Source organism: Rhinolophus hipposideros, assembly GCF_964194185.1.
Source record: "Rhinolophus hipposideros genome assembly, chromosome: 11".
Taxonomy (NCBI): Eukaryota; Metazoa; Chordata; class Mammalia; order Chiroptera; family Rhinolophidae; genus Rhinolophus; species Rhinolophus hipposideros.
In genome coordinates, this window is record NC_138057.1 from 79,390,253 (window position 1) to 79,405,098 (window position 14,846).

The 14,846-nt window shown below is 56.5% G+C and overlaps 1 protein-coding gene across 10 annotated transcripts in view; it reads left to right on the plus strand.

The window, feature by feature from the left end:
• The window catches only part of PRRC2B (proline rich coiled-coil 2B), an 85,058-nt gene extending 71,359 nt beyond the window's left edge, over positions 1-13,699 (plus strand). For 5 of the 10 annotated variants that reach the window (XM_081066546.1, XM_081066549.1, XM_081066550.1 and 2 more), the window contains exons 24-32: positions 408-512; positions 631-823; positions 1,565-1,662; positions 2,624-2,751; positions 3,352-3,592; positions 5,275-5,451; positions 6,042-6,133; positions 8,154-8,235; positions 9,458-13,699. In XM_081066546.1, the coding sequence (XP_080922672.1) occupies positions 408-512; positions 631-823; positions 1,565-1,662; positions 2,624-2,751; positions 3,352-3,592; positions 5,275-5,451; positions 6,042-6,133; positions 8,154-8,235; positions 9,458-9,589 (1,248 nt within the window). In that variant the 3' untranslated portion in view covers positions 9,590-13,699. The remainder of the gene's footprint in view (positions 1-407; positions 513-630; positions 824-1,564; positions 1,663-2,623; positions 2,752-3,351; positions 3,593-5,274; positions 5,452-6,041; positions 6,134-8,153; positions 8,236-9,457) is intronic. The other 5 variants (XM_081066552.1, XM_081066553.1, XM_081066554.1 and 2 more) reach the window with 3 other exon arrangements.
• The last annotated feature ends 1,147 nt before the right edge of the window (positions 13,700-14,846 follow it).

The window sequence follows — 14,846 nt, forward strand, 5'->3', positions numbered from 1 at the left end:
GCTGAGGGGCACCACACATCCGAGGAGGGGGACCTAGCAGTTTTATTTCCCAACATACATTCCCAGGGACCTCTTTTTCACAGTCTGGGGGGCTAGATAGGACCTGCAGGTCTCCAAGCCAGGGAGTGGGTGTCTGCGGGCTGGCAGCCAGTTGTGTTTATGTTGCCAACACACGACTGCCCCTGCTGGGGGCTCTGGAGGGTGCGGGTATGGAGGTGGCTCTTCGGGGACTTCTGTCAGGGAGCCCGTGAAGGCAGCGGTTGGGAGGCGAAAAACTGGTCTCGGCGGCCGCCGGCTTCATCTTGGTGGTCTTAAGTGCGTACGAGCAACACTGAAGGGGCATTTGATGCATTGTCCCGCGAGCTTCCTCTGTGCCTGTTTGTGTGTCATGGTTTCCGGTCCCCCAGGCCGGGCTAACACCGAGCATTCCCATCCTCCGCCGCGATCACCACATCCAGAGGGCCATCGGCCTCTCCCAGACGTCCTTCCCCACCGCCGACCTCACTCTGAAGGTAACGCTGCCCGTGAGGAGGCAGGGGGAGCAGCCCCGTGACCCACGGGGCCTAGACTGCTGCTGCCCACTGCCTCCCTGCAGTAATTTGCATCTCTCTCCTCCCCTTGCCTCCGAAGATGGAGTCGGCGCGCAAGGCGTGGGAAAACTCGCCCAGTTTGCCGGAGCAGAGCTCTCCCGGAGGCGCTGGCTCGGGCCTCCAGCCCCCGTCGTCCGTGGGCGCCTCCAGCGGGGTCAACTACAGCTCCTTCGGTGGTGTGTCCATGCCTCCCATGCCTGTGGCCTCTGTGGCCCCTTCTGCTTCTCTTCCAGGTGGGTCTTCCCAAGCTGGCTCAGGGCGCCTTCCCCACTCACTCCGAAGAAACGGGGGACAACTGGGGGTTTGTTTCTAGTCGGGGTGGTCATAGGTGACCCGCACTTCCTGCCCCCTGCTCTGGGAAGCAGGACCCTGTGACTCCTGGAGAGGAGAGTGAGCAGACTTGGCTTTGAGTCAGACCCCGGTCACATGTGGGGGCCGTGTGGCCTCCACCAGGGAGCAGCTCAGCTCTGAGCTGTGGCCCCGCTCTGTAAAGCCAGCTGGGTGATAATGGCCTTCTGTGGGGTAGCCACGCCCATGAGCGGAGGTCATACCTGGGGGGTACTTTGTGCCGCCTGAATCCTCAGTCAGCGGGAGCCGTGGTTATCTTTACTGCCACCGTCGTCGTCACTGTGTTGGTGCCCAAAGGGACTTGGAGGGCCAGCTGCCGAGGTCTCAGTGATGCAATCCCAATAGATCCTTCTGACCCTCCACTGTGGACTCAATAGCAGGGAGATGAAGAAGAAGGTGACTGAGAGGCCAAGGCAGCCCTCCATGGCAGGGGAGACCCTCTTCCTGGGCCCTGGTGCTGAGGGGGTACAGGGGTGCTACAGGGGCTCAGGGCCACAGCAGGGCACTGGGCAGGCCCCGCACACACACCCTGCGGTGTTCCCCAGGAGAGCGTACACGTGCCCTAAAGGGACCCTCAGGAACGGCAAGACCTGATCGTGTTCTCCCTCCTCGGGTTCTGTCTCCAGGCAACCACCTGCCGCCTCTCTACCTGGATGGCCATGTGTTTGCAAGTCAGCCCCGGCTGGTTCCTCAGACGATACCTCAGCAGCAGAGTTACCAACAGGTGACGACAGCAGGCCAGGTGGGACGGTGGCGGTCAGGGGTGCGGCACAGGGTGTAATGACTTTCTTTGTTTATTCGTCGTCTGTCTCATTTTCTGTACCCCTCACATGTAATGCCAACGCCGGGCACATCATGGCAGCTAGTCAATGTCTGTTGAATGAATAAACGAGACACAAGGAAGAATGGAGCTCAGTGCTCCAGACTCTGCTTAGTTTTCCTTTCTCAGCATTCTCCTTCCTGTGTCCAAGCTGGGGAATTAGCTGAAACCAATTCTCTTTGGTGATCAGGTCTCCTTCTGATGAAGAGAAGAAAGGCCTAGACTCCCAGGCATCGATGCATTAGAAAGAGGTAGTTTTAGAAACGAGCAGGTATTGTTTTTATGCAGGATTGGTGTACTTTCTCTGCTGCAAGGGGATGCTTTCTGGAAGTCCCTGCCCTGAAGCTGGTGCGGGGCCTTTGGAATGGTCCCGCACCCCAGACCTGTGTGCCTGTGCAGACCAGGATGGTGGGGCTCTCGGGCGGGGGCGCTGCTCGAAGTACAGATTTGGGGCAGAGGACAGACGCCTCGGCCTGTCCTGGCCTCTTTTGAAGACATGTTCTGAAATGTTAGTGTTGAGTTTGCAACACTTTGAGCTTCATGTCACTGGGTCGTACGGGTGTGTTCTTCTATGTGCATCGTCCAGTCACGAGGTTCCTGAGCTCCACCTCTGTGCACGTGTGGAGCGAGGATTCCTTCTTGCTGCTGTACAGGAGCCAGCAGAGGAATGGACTGGGGGTGGGGTTGCTACCACAGTTTTGCTTTTTTCCAAGAGCAAAAGAAGCCCAGGAAGGACATGCTTGAATTTGCATTTTGGGTGCTGTTCCAGCTGCCACTGGGAGAGGGGCCAGGAGGAGGGCGGGGGAGGGGGCTGAGAGAAGCCAGCCCAGAAGGCACTGCAGTGACCTGCCCGGCTCCCCCACAGGCTGCCGCTGCCCAGCAGATCCCGATTTCCCTTCACACGTCTCTGCAGGCTCCCGCCCAGCTTGGACTGAGGGGCGGGCTCCCGGTGTCCCAGTCCCAGGAGATCTTCAGCTCGTTGCAGCCCTTCAGGTGAGATGGGAGGGCGAGGGGGCTGGCAGCCCACAGCCAGAGCTTCAGACCTTTGTGGCCTGCGCACGTGCTCGCCTTTCCTCCTGCTCTGGTCCCTGCTTCTCTGATTTGGGGCGGGTGTGGGGACGGTTACCGTCACCTACAGGGCACTGAAAACTGCTGCAGGAGAGCCGGTGGGCCTGACTCATCTGTGGTGGGCCTTGTTCTTCCTTCCCCAGCACCCTGCCCCCTTCCTGCTCCTCTGTTCTCTGCCCGGCCCACCCCTCCCTCCTTCCCTGCCTTCAGCTCGTTCCTTCAGTGTCTGATGTCCGGTGCTTTGGGCATCACATAGGTTTTCCTCTGCCTCGTACAGCCTGATATGTCCATTTGTTTAACCCAGAGAGGCTCAAATTGTGGTCCTTAGACCTGCACCATCAACAGCGTCTAGGAGGTTGTTATAAATGCAAATTCTCAGGCCCCATGCCAAACCTTCTGAGTCAGAAACTCGAGGGGTGGGGCCCGCAGTTGTTTTCACCAGCTCCCCAGGGGTTCTGCTGCAGCTCCAGTGTGAGCTGCGCTGTTGTCTCCGCCCCGCCCCTGAGCGTCTGTCTGGCTTTGCAGATCCCAGGTGTACATGCACCCCAGCCTGTCACCGCCCAGCACCATGATTCTCTCTGGAGGCACAGCCTTGAAGCCTCCGTACTCGGCGTTCCCCGGCATGCAGCCCTTGGAGATGGTGAAGCCCCAGTCCGGCTCCCCCTACCAGCCCATGAGCGGAAACCAAGCCCTGGTCTACGAGAGCCAGCTTGGCCAAGCTGCCAGCCTGGGCGCCTCTCAGATGTTGGATGCCCAGCTCCCACAGGTCAGGAAGCCAGTCACGGACACCCCCCAACTCCAGGCTCGTCCCCTCGTGCCTGCCTCTCCCCCCGTCTGCCTCTGCATGCTGACGCACGCTCTGTGTGTAGCCACTGTGACTGGTCCTTGGGCTGCTAGACCCAGGCCAGAGGCTCAGCCTCTTCTGAATAGTCCCATCACCTCTTTGTCCCCGAGACCTGGCTTCTCCTAAGAGTACTGCTTCTCCTGCAGCCTGTCTCCCTGGCCTCGGACTTGGGGCTTGGAGGTGGGGTGAGTGTCCTCTGTGTGCTCACGGATGGTTCCCACTCCTTCCAGATTTATGTCTTCAGCCCAGATCTGTCTTCTGGGCCTCAGCTCAACCAGTGGGCTGTCCACATCTCTGCTCTAGTATCTCAAGGCAGCAAACTTGTGCAAACATCACATCCAAAATGTGGTTTCCTTCCTGGTACTTGAGGTTGTCCGGTCCGTGTCATCCTCAGGTCCCTGCTTCCCTTGCACACCCTCTGATCCTTCCGCAGGTTCTGTTGGCTCTACATTTGGGAGTCCAGTAATTTCTTGTCCCCTCCACCCACCACTCTGTCCAGGCTGCTGCAGGAGCCCCTGCCAGTCTCTGCTTGTGCTGCTGGGCCGGCACTCCATTCTCAGCACAGCACCCAGGGGCCTTAAAACACGAGGCAGGTCACTGCATGCCAAGCCAGTGCTCCAGAAATGGCCGCTGGGCCTCGCCTCCGTCGGCACTTGTGCACAAGGGGTATGGGGCCGGGCAGCCCAGCTGCCTGCCACACGTCTCAGTGATGCAATCCCAATAGATCCTTCTGACCCTCCACTGTGGACTCAATAGCAGGGAGATGAAGAGGAAGGTGACTGAGAGACGGAATGTGGCCCACCCCTGTCCCCTGCCCCCGTCCCCAGGGTCTCCAGGCCCACCTCTCAGCCACTTTGTTCTGGACGTTAGAAGTGGTCACATAGGCCTTGCAGTCGCCCCACTGTTCTTCCATCATGACGTGCTTCAGAAGCATCCAGGGGACTCCGGTTTGATTCCCAGAACCTGGCTGAGTCCTGTCCTTTGTGACATTTGGAGGCAGAACGTTGCAGGGCTTTGGCCTTTCTGTGCTGCGTAGAAGGAGGCAAAGGCGCACTTCCTGTACAGCTGTCACCTCCTGGAACTGACTCGGACAGAGCTTCCTGACCTGCCCTCACTGCCCTCCTCCCCCCTGCCCGCACACAGGGTTTGCTGTCTGCACTGTGCACTCTGGGTGCCCTGTAACTGTGTCCAGCGTGTCACTGCACTGCCACCACATGTCCGGGCCTGACAGTGTCCTGGTGCTTCCCCAGCACATATGTGCATTCAGTGAGCCGTTGTTGGGTGAACGCAAGAGGGGCTGGGGACACACAGGGCCCTTTGCAGACGCGGAGAGGAGCCGCTCACTCGCGCAGGGGCGTGCTGTCTGCTGCTGGCTCTGTGTTGCAGCCGTAGACCCGCCCCCTCCCTCCTAGTGGGAATCAAGGCTCCTCTCTTCTGTGTGCTAGTAGGACCCCAGAATTCTTCCCACTGTGGGAAGTCCTCGCTTTCATTCTTCCAAAACAAGAACCTGGAGGAAAACATGATTGCGCTTGGGTGCATGTGGAAACTGGTTTGTGGCCGCTTCCCCACCATTCTTCCTCCTAACTGTCCCTGTTGTCCTGCAGCTGACGATGCCCCTGCCTGGCTCCCAGCTGCCTCTGCCTCGGTATGGCTCCGGGCAGCAGCCCCTGATCCTGCCACAGTCCATCCAGCTGCCACAGGGGCAGAGCCTGTCTGTCGGGGCCCCCCGGAGGATTCTTCCACCCGGATCCCAGCCTTCGGTCCTTAACACCAGCAGAGAGGTGAGCACGACTCGCCTGCTGTGATCCTCAGGGGCTCCTTGTCCTGTCAACACTTTTAAGTCAGTCAAGAACCACTGTTGTGGCAGAAAACAAGGGGTGCAAGCTCCTGGCCTCACCATACCCCGCATTCCCTGCTCGTTGGGAAGTCCTCTTAGGACTTTACCTGTAAGGTAGCAACGTAATGAGTTGGGTGTGCGTGAGATGCCCGAGCTGACAGGGAGGTGTGTGTGAGCAGTGGCTGAGTCCTCACTGTGGCCGAGGACGCACCTGGAGGCTCGAATAGAGCGTGTCTGGGGCTGAGGTCCAGGCACCTGCATTCCTCACTCACTGGCTCCTGGGGCTTCGGCTGAGGACGGCCTCTGGGGTGGAGGGGTCGCTGTCACAGCTTGGCCAGTGCCCTGGGGCGGTGCACAGCCCACTCCCTGCCCGGGATGGTTCCTGCTTCTACAGAAAAGCTCTCCAACCTGGATGGGAGGGAGGGAGTGCAGGTTCCTTTAAAAGATGCCTCTCTATCTCGAAATTCTTGTGGGCCCACACTTGCTCCACCCAGGGCAGGTCAGATGGCAGCATTCATTTCCTGGTCTCTTTAGTCTTCTCAGATGGAGATGAAGGGCTTCCACTTTGCCGACAGTAAACAGAATGTTCCTTCAGGAGGTTCCGTGCCGTCACCACAGACCTACAGGTAAAGAAAGACCCGGGGGGTGGGTGCTGCAGACCTGAGCTCTGGCGTGGATGGGAGTCTGGGCTTCAGCAGAATCTTAGGGCCCTGGGAGGGCAGCACAAGCGCACTGAGACTGGGTGCCCCTTGTGGGCCAATGTGTCACCATGGAGTTTCAGTGCTGGGACACGCTCATGCTGTAGTTTGCCACGGGAAAGTCAGGAATTGGGATCATCATCATAAAATGCTCTGGCTTGGGGGAGCTTTCTGGAAAGTAGGAAAAGGAACAGCAAATGTTTTAATAGAGTCGGGACCGACCCTGACTACTCACAGCTTTCTCACCAGCTTTTACAAAAGGATTCACCGGCCAAGAAGGACACACCCTGGAAGGGGAGGAGAGTTTCCTTTCCCGGGGCCCCTGGACTGGCCCTCTGACCCTGCCAGGACTTGTTATTGCTGGGCCTGTGGGGCCACGCCTTACACAGGACCAAGTGGCACCTTCTCCTCGCTTTCTCTACCTGTTTCCACCTCCAGTAACTTCTTAGGCCCCTTAACTGGATTCAGACATGGCTTTGTATGAATTACTTTGTTGAATTATTTCTATATTGAGAAGTCAGGGAACCTGTGGTTCTGTAGGGCTGGGAAGACAGCGTGCTCTGGTTTGGGGCCCAGGGGGTGGTCCAGTCGACTCTTGTTACATGTTTGTAAATGAGTTACACAGACATGCGTGGCTTGTCGTGCCCTGTGAGAGGCCAGCAGTGGGGCTCCAGAGCATAGCAGCCCTGACCGACTGTGGAACTCTCATAGATCAGATCACCATCTCGGCGAGCAATTCTTGTCATGGCCACTGCCCCACTGCTCCTGGTGTCGAGGCTGCGTCCTCCTGTCCCACCATTCCATCCTTCCAACTGCATTTCCAGAGAAAGGGATTTTTGTGAATTTTTCCCCATTTCATCATCTTTTCTTATTTTCACTCTTTCGGCTTCACTTATTTTTGTCTGTTAGTTTGCTTTGTTTTCCAATCATATTTTTCACATAAGCCAAAACAACAGAACTGTACGAAAAATATATGTGGGCAGCAGCACAGAACAAAGAGTGTAGTTTGAAAGAAAGAAGGAAGCTTTGAGTTTAAATGTGCTGTCGATTCCCAGCCGTCATAGGCTGATTCAGCAGCATCTGGCTGCAGAGCCTTCCCCGGGCAAATCCAGAAAAGGGAGCTCACGTAACAAGAGTCGCCTGTGTCCCTGTAGTGTAGCCATGGCAGCAGCTTTATTCCCTGGAGACTATTTAGAAAATACAGTCTTTGTTTTGTTGGTGTTTCACTGGGGTTGGGAAAATTGGTGTAGTTTTACGGAGAAGTGTTTCCCAAGTTTTCTGGAAACGGGGCTTCTGAGTAAGGCATACCCTGCCAAAAACGGGTTCCCTGGTCAGGTCCCCGGGGGGGTGCTGTGTGGGGCAGCTGTGCCCCCCGCCAGGCACTGTCCAGAGTCCTATTGAACTCTGCACACAGCACTTCTCACACTTTTTGACAACGGAATAGTTTTTTCACATAGCCCCTACTTAACGCCCCTGAGAACTAGCTGTCTGGCAATGGAACACGTTTAGAAAGATGCTCTACGTGTTCCTTCCTTTTGGTATCTGTCTCCACCCCACCCCCTACCAAAAAAAGTGCAGACCAGAAAACACTCCGCATAATTCTTACATCGAGTTTATAGACCTTTTGTCTGCTCATAGAATCATGTTGGTCCAGACCCTCCAAACCCTGAGAAACAGTTAGTGTCTGTCTGTCTGTCTGTCCATCCAGTCAGTGTCAGCCCACAGTAGGGACTCGGCCTCTGCCCCTTGGGTGCGTCTCCATGCGCTACGTTGGAGGTGCCAGGCCATCGGTGATGACTGCCCTCAGCCCTTCTGCACTCTGGCTGTCCGAGGTCTTTCTCTTCCTCCGACGGGAGGTCTGCAAGCCCAACCAGGGCCGCCGCGCCGGGCTTGACTCCGTCTCCATGGTGACGCGTGTGTTCTCACCCCCTGCCTTTGGTTTTTTCAGGCCTAGCTCTGCTAGCCCCAGTGGGAAGCCCTCTGGATCAGCAGTTAACATGGGCTCTGTGCAGGGACACTACGTTCAACAGGTAGAAGATGGCTTTCCAGACCCTGCAGCCCCGGGCGCTTAGGCCCGTCTCCAAGCGCCAAAAGAGAAGGGACTGCCCACCCCTTTGCGTGCTCCTCTCATAAAGAGAGATGTGCCCTACGCTTAGAGCACGGCACTGGGCGCCTGGAGCCCGAGTCCCTCCTGCCGAAGGCGTTGCGCCTCCTGACGGGCGTCTGGATCCTTCCTTGTCCTGCAGAGAAGGGAGGATGTGGCGTTCTGAGGAGACGCCACCGGAAGGTGGACTCTCCCTCATAGTGATTTGGGCTGTGAAGGCGCTGGGACGGGGTTAGGTCTGTGGGTCAGCTCTGGGAGCCGGGCGCGTGTGCGAGCGTGTGTGCGTGCGCGTGCCAGCTTTAGTAAGTGCCATGTCTCGTCTTTGTCCGGCCGGGAGGGCTACAGGTGGAATGGCCTTTCCCCATTTCATAACGAAAGGTATTTCTCAGTGTCTTTGCCATCTGGCACTGTCCTCTTCACTGCTACTCCAAAATGTGCTGGGCTCCCGAGCCCAGACCTGTCAGGCGTGGGTTTAACACAACAGCATTCCTGGCTGGTACAGGTGGAAGGTTGACGGCTCATTTGCGCCTCCTGACTTGCTTCCTTGGAGGGTCGCTCCAGAATTGCTTGGACTGAGCTTCTAGAGCTTTCTTCCAGAGTCCACACCATGGTGTGGGGGGCATATTCAAGGCTGGTCACTCTGACACACTCCCCTGTGCAGACATGCAGATTAGTGGGACCCTGTGCAGACATGCAGATTAGTGGGAATCTCGAGGTCAGACTGGTCCTGGGGATGGGTTCCCACACAGTGCGAGACAGGGAGAACCAAGTCTGCCTAGAGGCCCGCGGGCCTCAGCAGACAGCCGGGTCTCTGCAGGGCTTTTGCCACCTGTGCGCATGGGGCGCACTGATTTGAAGGGTCCTTCCAGTCGGGCGTGGGTGTGCTGCTTCTGCAGAGGCCCGTGGGCACAACTCCCCGGAGGGCCCAGCATCCTCCTGCCTCCGAATCAGTGCCCCGGGGAGGGAGCAGCAGCGTCACCATGTCCTTGCTAGGAGAGTCACTTCTAAGTCTGTCCTCGCCCAAAGGACGGACTTATTAGGGTAGCTTTCTCCGTGATTCAGGAGCAGGCGTTGGGGGTGGGACTGTGTATGCAGACAGCTGTTTTTGCGTGAGGGTAACTTCTCTGTCCCCATTCATCTGTCCAAAGGCAAAACGAGTGGATGAAAAACCCAGCCTGGGAGCCGTGACGCTGCAGGAGGCCCCCTCGGCCGCCTCCCAGATGAAGCGAACCGGAGCCATCAAGCCTCGGGCGGTGAAAGTGGAGGAGAGCAAGGCCTGAAGGTGCTCGGCTGGCCACACCTCGCCCCATGGGGATAGTGCCGCCACTCGGGCTCGGTGCCCAGGACGCTCCGAAACTCAGCAGACCTGCCGTCCACCTTCCTGGCCTGGACTGAGAGACCTCCCTTCTCCTCTCCACTCCCGAAAACTCCATTGTCCAGCCAGCTTGCACCTGGATCTGTGGCGTTGACCTGCTTGCTTTAATACAAAACAAACAAACAGTAGCGGCTCCCTTCCCGTCTCCCTCCAGCCGTCCTAACAGTGATGACAGTAGCATTCCGCCCTCCCCTTGGCCCTGCTGCTCAGCCAGGGTGCGCTCAGCAGTGCTTCTTCCCCTCCTGGCCCCCGCACAGTGGTTTGGCAGCAGGGTCACTGTAGGTTGAGGCTTTTTGTTTTAAAAAGCAGCCAGGGTTTTCAAAAAGGAGAAAGGAAAACAAAACACAAGCTATGTGTGTATAGCTGGACTTTTATACGTTCTCCACCAGCCTCTCCCGACCCCTCTTCTGTTCCAGTAGTTTCCTTTAACCTCTCTACTGTTTAGTTTGATACATCACTGCGATACCTTAAGAGACGCCTCATGCAACCCCTCCTGCCCTCAGTGGTTACATTTTGAGGGTGTTTGCAAAAGGAAGAGGTTCCTTAGGACACAGCGCGTGAGCATTCTGAGGTGCAGCTGTGTGCTCCGCAGCAGTGACGAGAGTGCTAGGGGAGGCTGGTGTCTCAGTCGGGTCCCAGCCCCTGGCCCGATCACCACAGGGAGCTTACAAGCAGCCCCGATGAGGCTGCTGCCGTTTTAGCATAAGAATTACACAGAATTTCTGTCCTGGACTCTTCGAAAGCCAGTGGATACAGATACGCTGACTGCTGGCCCCAGAGGTGAATCGTGGAGATAGCAAGTTCCTGGTCTTTTCCGGTTTGGCCTGGACAGTGCGAGCTGACAGCACCACAGGCCCTCATCAGCATCTCTGTGGGGCCCCACACCACCCCTTTCCTGGGCGCCTTGCATAGTATGCCCTCCTGCCTGCTTCCCAAGCGTCTTTCTCGCTGGGCGCCCAGGTGACAGGCGTGCACGAATGGGCAGCGTGGAAGGCTGCGGGCAGGGCTTCCTTTTCCTCCTTCCCTTCCAGCAGCAGACCCAGGTTGTTCCTGAGCCGGGACAGGGTGTGTGCAGGGTGACGGGTTCCAAACAGACAGCCCAGCCTCCTGGGTCTGCATAGCCGCCCCTAGCAAAACGTTCCTGTGAGCCATTTAATGCTGTGTGTCTCATTTGTTTTTTAAGTAAGAACTAGAAGGAAATCATCCCAGGTTCAGTCATTCCAGGGAAGGGGAGGGGAAGTTCAAGCTTCGAACATGGGCTTCAGAGTAGCTCGTCAGCCCTCTGCCTAAAGGAGGTGCCCCAGGGGGGATTAGGGAAGACCTGGCTTGGAGGACCAGCAGTCCAGCCTGTGTCACCACAGGTGTGTGACATCCGCTCAGCCTGTGTTCCTAATCTGTGTCCAGTGCAGAACACGGGGAACGAGCGCCTTTAGAGCTGCTGAAGGATTCTCGGTGTTGCTCTTCACTGCTTTAAGGTTTCCGGCTCTCATCCCGGCATCGTCTGAGAGCCAGTTTTCTTGCGAGATGCTTTACTGCTTCACCTGTGGCTTTCAGCTTTCCCCATCTTGCCTCCACTCGGAGACCTTACTTTTTACCTGCTTGTCTTTTTTTTCTTCTTCATCTTCCTCTTTCCTCTGAAGTCTCCGCTCGAAGGGCTGCCCACTCTCAACTGCCCCATGTGCTCTGCCCTTCCTTCTCCCACAGGTGCCACCTGCTGTCTCTGATGAGCTGCCCTGGCTGCAGCCCCCCCCCCCCCCTTCATTGCCTGGCTGCCCCCGTGGGAGCCACACACTCACCGCTGCCTGTGCACTTAGAAACACGGCCAGACCCCACATCTCATTCCAGTGCACACTGTGTGTTCAAAGGAAAAAAAGGTTTTCTCAGTTTGAAATTCAGTAGAATAGTCCTGGATGCTGTTACAAACTCAAGACGTACCCTTCAGGTGATCCTGCCATCAGAGTGACAGTACTTCCTGTTTGAGAAAAATTTAAAGGGTCACCTGTTTTCCGGCCCTTTTCTCTACCCCTGTATCCCCCCCAATAAAAACAAAACACTAGAATTTATTTATATGTATTGATGTTGTAGGTCTAGGTGAAGAAAAAGTACATGTTTCACTGCTCTATTTATATATAATGTCTGAGTTTTTCTGTGCAGGAAGGCCAGGAAATTGCATGTGAAGTTCAGTGCTTTCACCACCTCTGTGTGCCCAAGCTGCAGTCTCTTTCCCACTAAGATACAGGTTTTAAATTGGACTCTGGGGACAGAGGGTAGGCCCAAGGCCTGCCCAACACCCCATCCCTTCCTTGATTAAATGCAGTTTTTAGTGCAGAGATGTTTTAAGGTGCAATACCTCTCTTTTGTGTGGTTTTAGAGCCAAGCTCAACGTAATAGGACTTAGGGGCTTATTTTGGTTTCAAACCCCCGTCCTCAGAGCCTCGGAGCGCAGGTCCATGCAGAGGTTTCTGCCAGGATGTCTTGGGGCCTTTCGCAGGAACAGACAAAAACCTGGACTTACCGTTCCTGTTGCTCAGGTGGGGGTGGTGTCAGAGCCTTCTGCATCTCTGCCTGCTAAAATCGCCCTCCCTCCTGATGCTGGCAGCTTTGCCCTGGCCATTAATGGTGCAGCCCTTTGCTGGGCAACCAGTGGCCCTGCAGTAGTGTCTATCCCTGGTCAACTCCTCTGGGGTGAGATCACAGAGTGGGGTCGTGTATCCTAGAGGTGTCATCCACCCACTGAAGACCTCTCTGCCAGCTGTATTTGGTCTGGTTTTCTTTACTCTTGTCCTCCCCATCCCCCTTTTATCCACATTATTGTTTTCCAACTTGCAATTCATCCACTTCTGGTTCTAGGTTCCTTAAGGGGGAAAACAAAGGATGACTCACACAGAAACAAATCCATTTCCAAAGCCGTAGTCTTTCCAGCCACTTCTAGGGATACTAAGGTATCCTGTTAGATGTCGGCATCCATTCTCTCCAGCGGTGCCCCCGCCCTTCTGCCTCCTGGATCTGCTTTCTGGATGGTTTGTAAGGTTTGTGACTGACGCTCAGAGCCGAGGAGGCTGAGTCTGTGCAGACGCGCACAGCTGTGCTCACAGCTGGCCCACGGAGGCAGTGTGTGCGGACTGGTCAAGCCCCTCCCACCCCGCTGATAGGTGCCCCTCCACCAAGTCGCTGCCCGTTGCCTCTCATCTGTTATTTGTCCGTTTTCACTAGCAGAGCAAGCTTGGTTCCAAGGTCTATTGGAAATGGCCTTCGATAATCAAGGGTACGAAGGTGTTTGTGCTTTGCCATGTTCTCTGGTGAAGGGGAAATGCAGACTTCAGAAAGCCAGCCCTTCCTGTTAGAAAATGTGAGATGGACCTAAGACAAACAGATCACCCGCAACAGGAGTGGCTTGGTGCTGGGATCAGACGCTGCCTGTCCCCTAGCCGAGCTCTCCACCGGGACCACCAGCGTGGACTTGGCCAGTGATCTTCCGGGCGCATCCAACCTGCTGTTCAGCGTTTCTCCACCCGTTGGGTGGCCTCCAACACGGTCGCCTCCCTAGGGCCCTGTCTTGAGCATGTTACGAAGCCTCGGAGTAGACATTTCTATTAAGGCTCTGTGTGGATGACTTGCTTCCATTGTTTAAAGGGGATACTGTACTGTAAGCTTTTGACCTCATGCCTTGCATAGTAAAAAGGGTTTTAGGGGGGTTGTTTTTCTTGAGAGGGTTTTGTTTCCTTTTGTTTTTATTTTGGCCTTTCTGTGTCTTTTCATGTAGACCAGATATTTGAAAGGGCAGACGATGGCTAAAGGTGGAATGTGTGGCTTGTTTATACATTATTTTGGGGAAGCTTTTGCCTAGGATGGGAAATGGGATCATGGATTCACCAGGGCGCTCACCCTTCACCCTTTCCCTCCAATTCAGTACCTATTGTTTCTCCTTTCAAATATGTGATTGTACTAGCTCTTTCCATATGAAAGGATTCTCCTTATTTAAATAAAAAAAAACAAAAAGCTAAAGCTGAACGTGCTCTCTCAGGCTGTGTCCCTCAATTTTCTGTCATTTGACTAGAGACAAATGAGTTTTCACTTTAGAGACAGTTTACGTGGAAGTTACGAGTTGGCTGAAATGCCTTAAAGCAATATGGGGGAGAAAAGATTGAAACCCATGGTTAAGGTGCATCTTCCAAATGGGTTGGCGTTCATTCCGTCCTCACCCTCTGCCCTGTGGACGGTACTGGGGTGTGCATGACCTCTGCCTGTCCTCTGCTGTCCCCCACCTGCCCGGGAAAGGTGGCCGGGTCGGAGGAGATAAGCATCTGCTCCCTCGTGTTCTGTTGGAGTCTGGTGTCCCTTCTGCAGGAAGGAGAGGGTCGTGCTGCACGTTGGGATGGAAAGAGGACGACCAGGACCGCACAGTGAAGGGTCAGGAGCTTGGACTTGGGTCCAGGCAGGGCCAGTTCTGCCATCGCCCGTGTGGCCTTAGGGGACACTCCGTGACTCAGACCCACCGTGCGGCGTGGGTGGTAACAGGCCTGCCTTCCGGGGTGGTGCAGACAAAGACGTCGTGGGCAGCGCTGAGCACCGCAACGGCCCCAGGGAAGAGGGGACCCAGTGCGGAAGCTGCGCCCAAGTGAGTCTCGCACGGCCCGCGAGGAAACCCTGCCGCAGGCCGACGCCTCTCGAGCCCCCGAAGAGCGGCACCGCCCGGCGTCTCCCGCTCCCGGACTCCGCCCACGGGGTTCCCGGGCTCCGGCGGCGCGCGCCCGGCCCAGCTCGCCTCCACGAGGGCGGCGAGTCGCGGGGAGTCGCCAGTAACCGTCACGTCCTCCGCCGGCCACCTAATGCTGGGTTCACCTGTGTGTGACAACTAACAAAAACCTTGCAAACAGTCAAGACCCCAATTCCAGTCGTTACGCCCGCGGCGGCCTTTCCGTCCTCGCAACACACACGTGGACGAGGGGCCCCGGCGGGAGGAGGGGCGGGAAGGGGGGTTCCTCGCGGGTGAGCGTCCCGGTCTCGGTGCCGCTCGGACGGCGACGCGGGAGCGCGTTCCCTGCACCGAAGGTGCTGCGTCCCGCGGCGGAGAGGCCGGGACAGGCTCGCGGGACGCGGTGGGCCGCGCCACACTCAGCAACCTGCGGTTGTTTTAAAAGATACTTGCGTGTGCAGGGGGC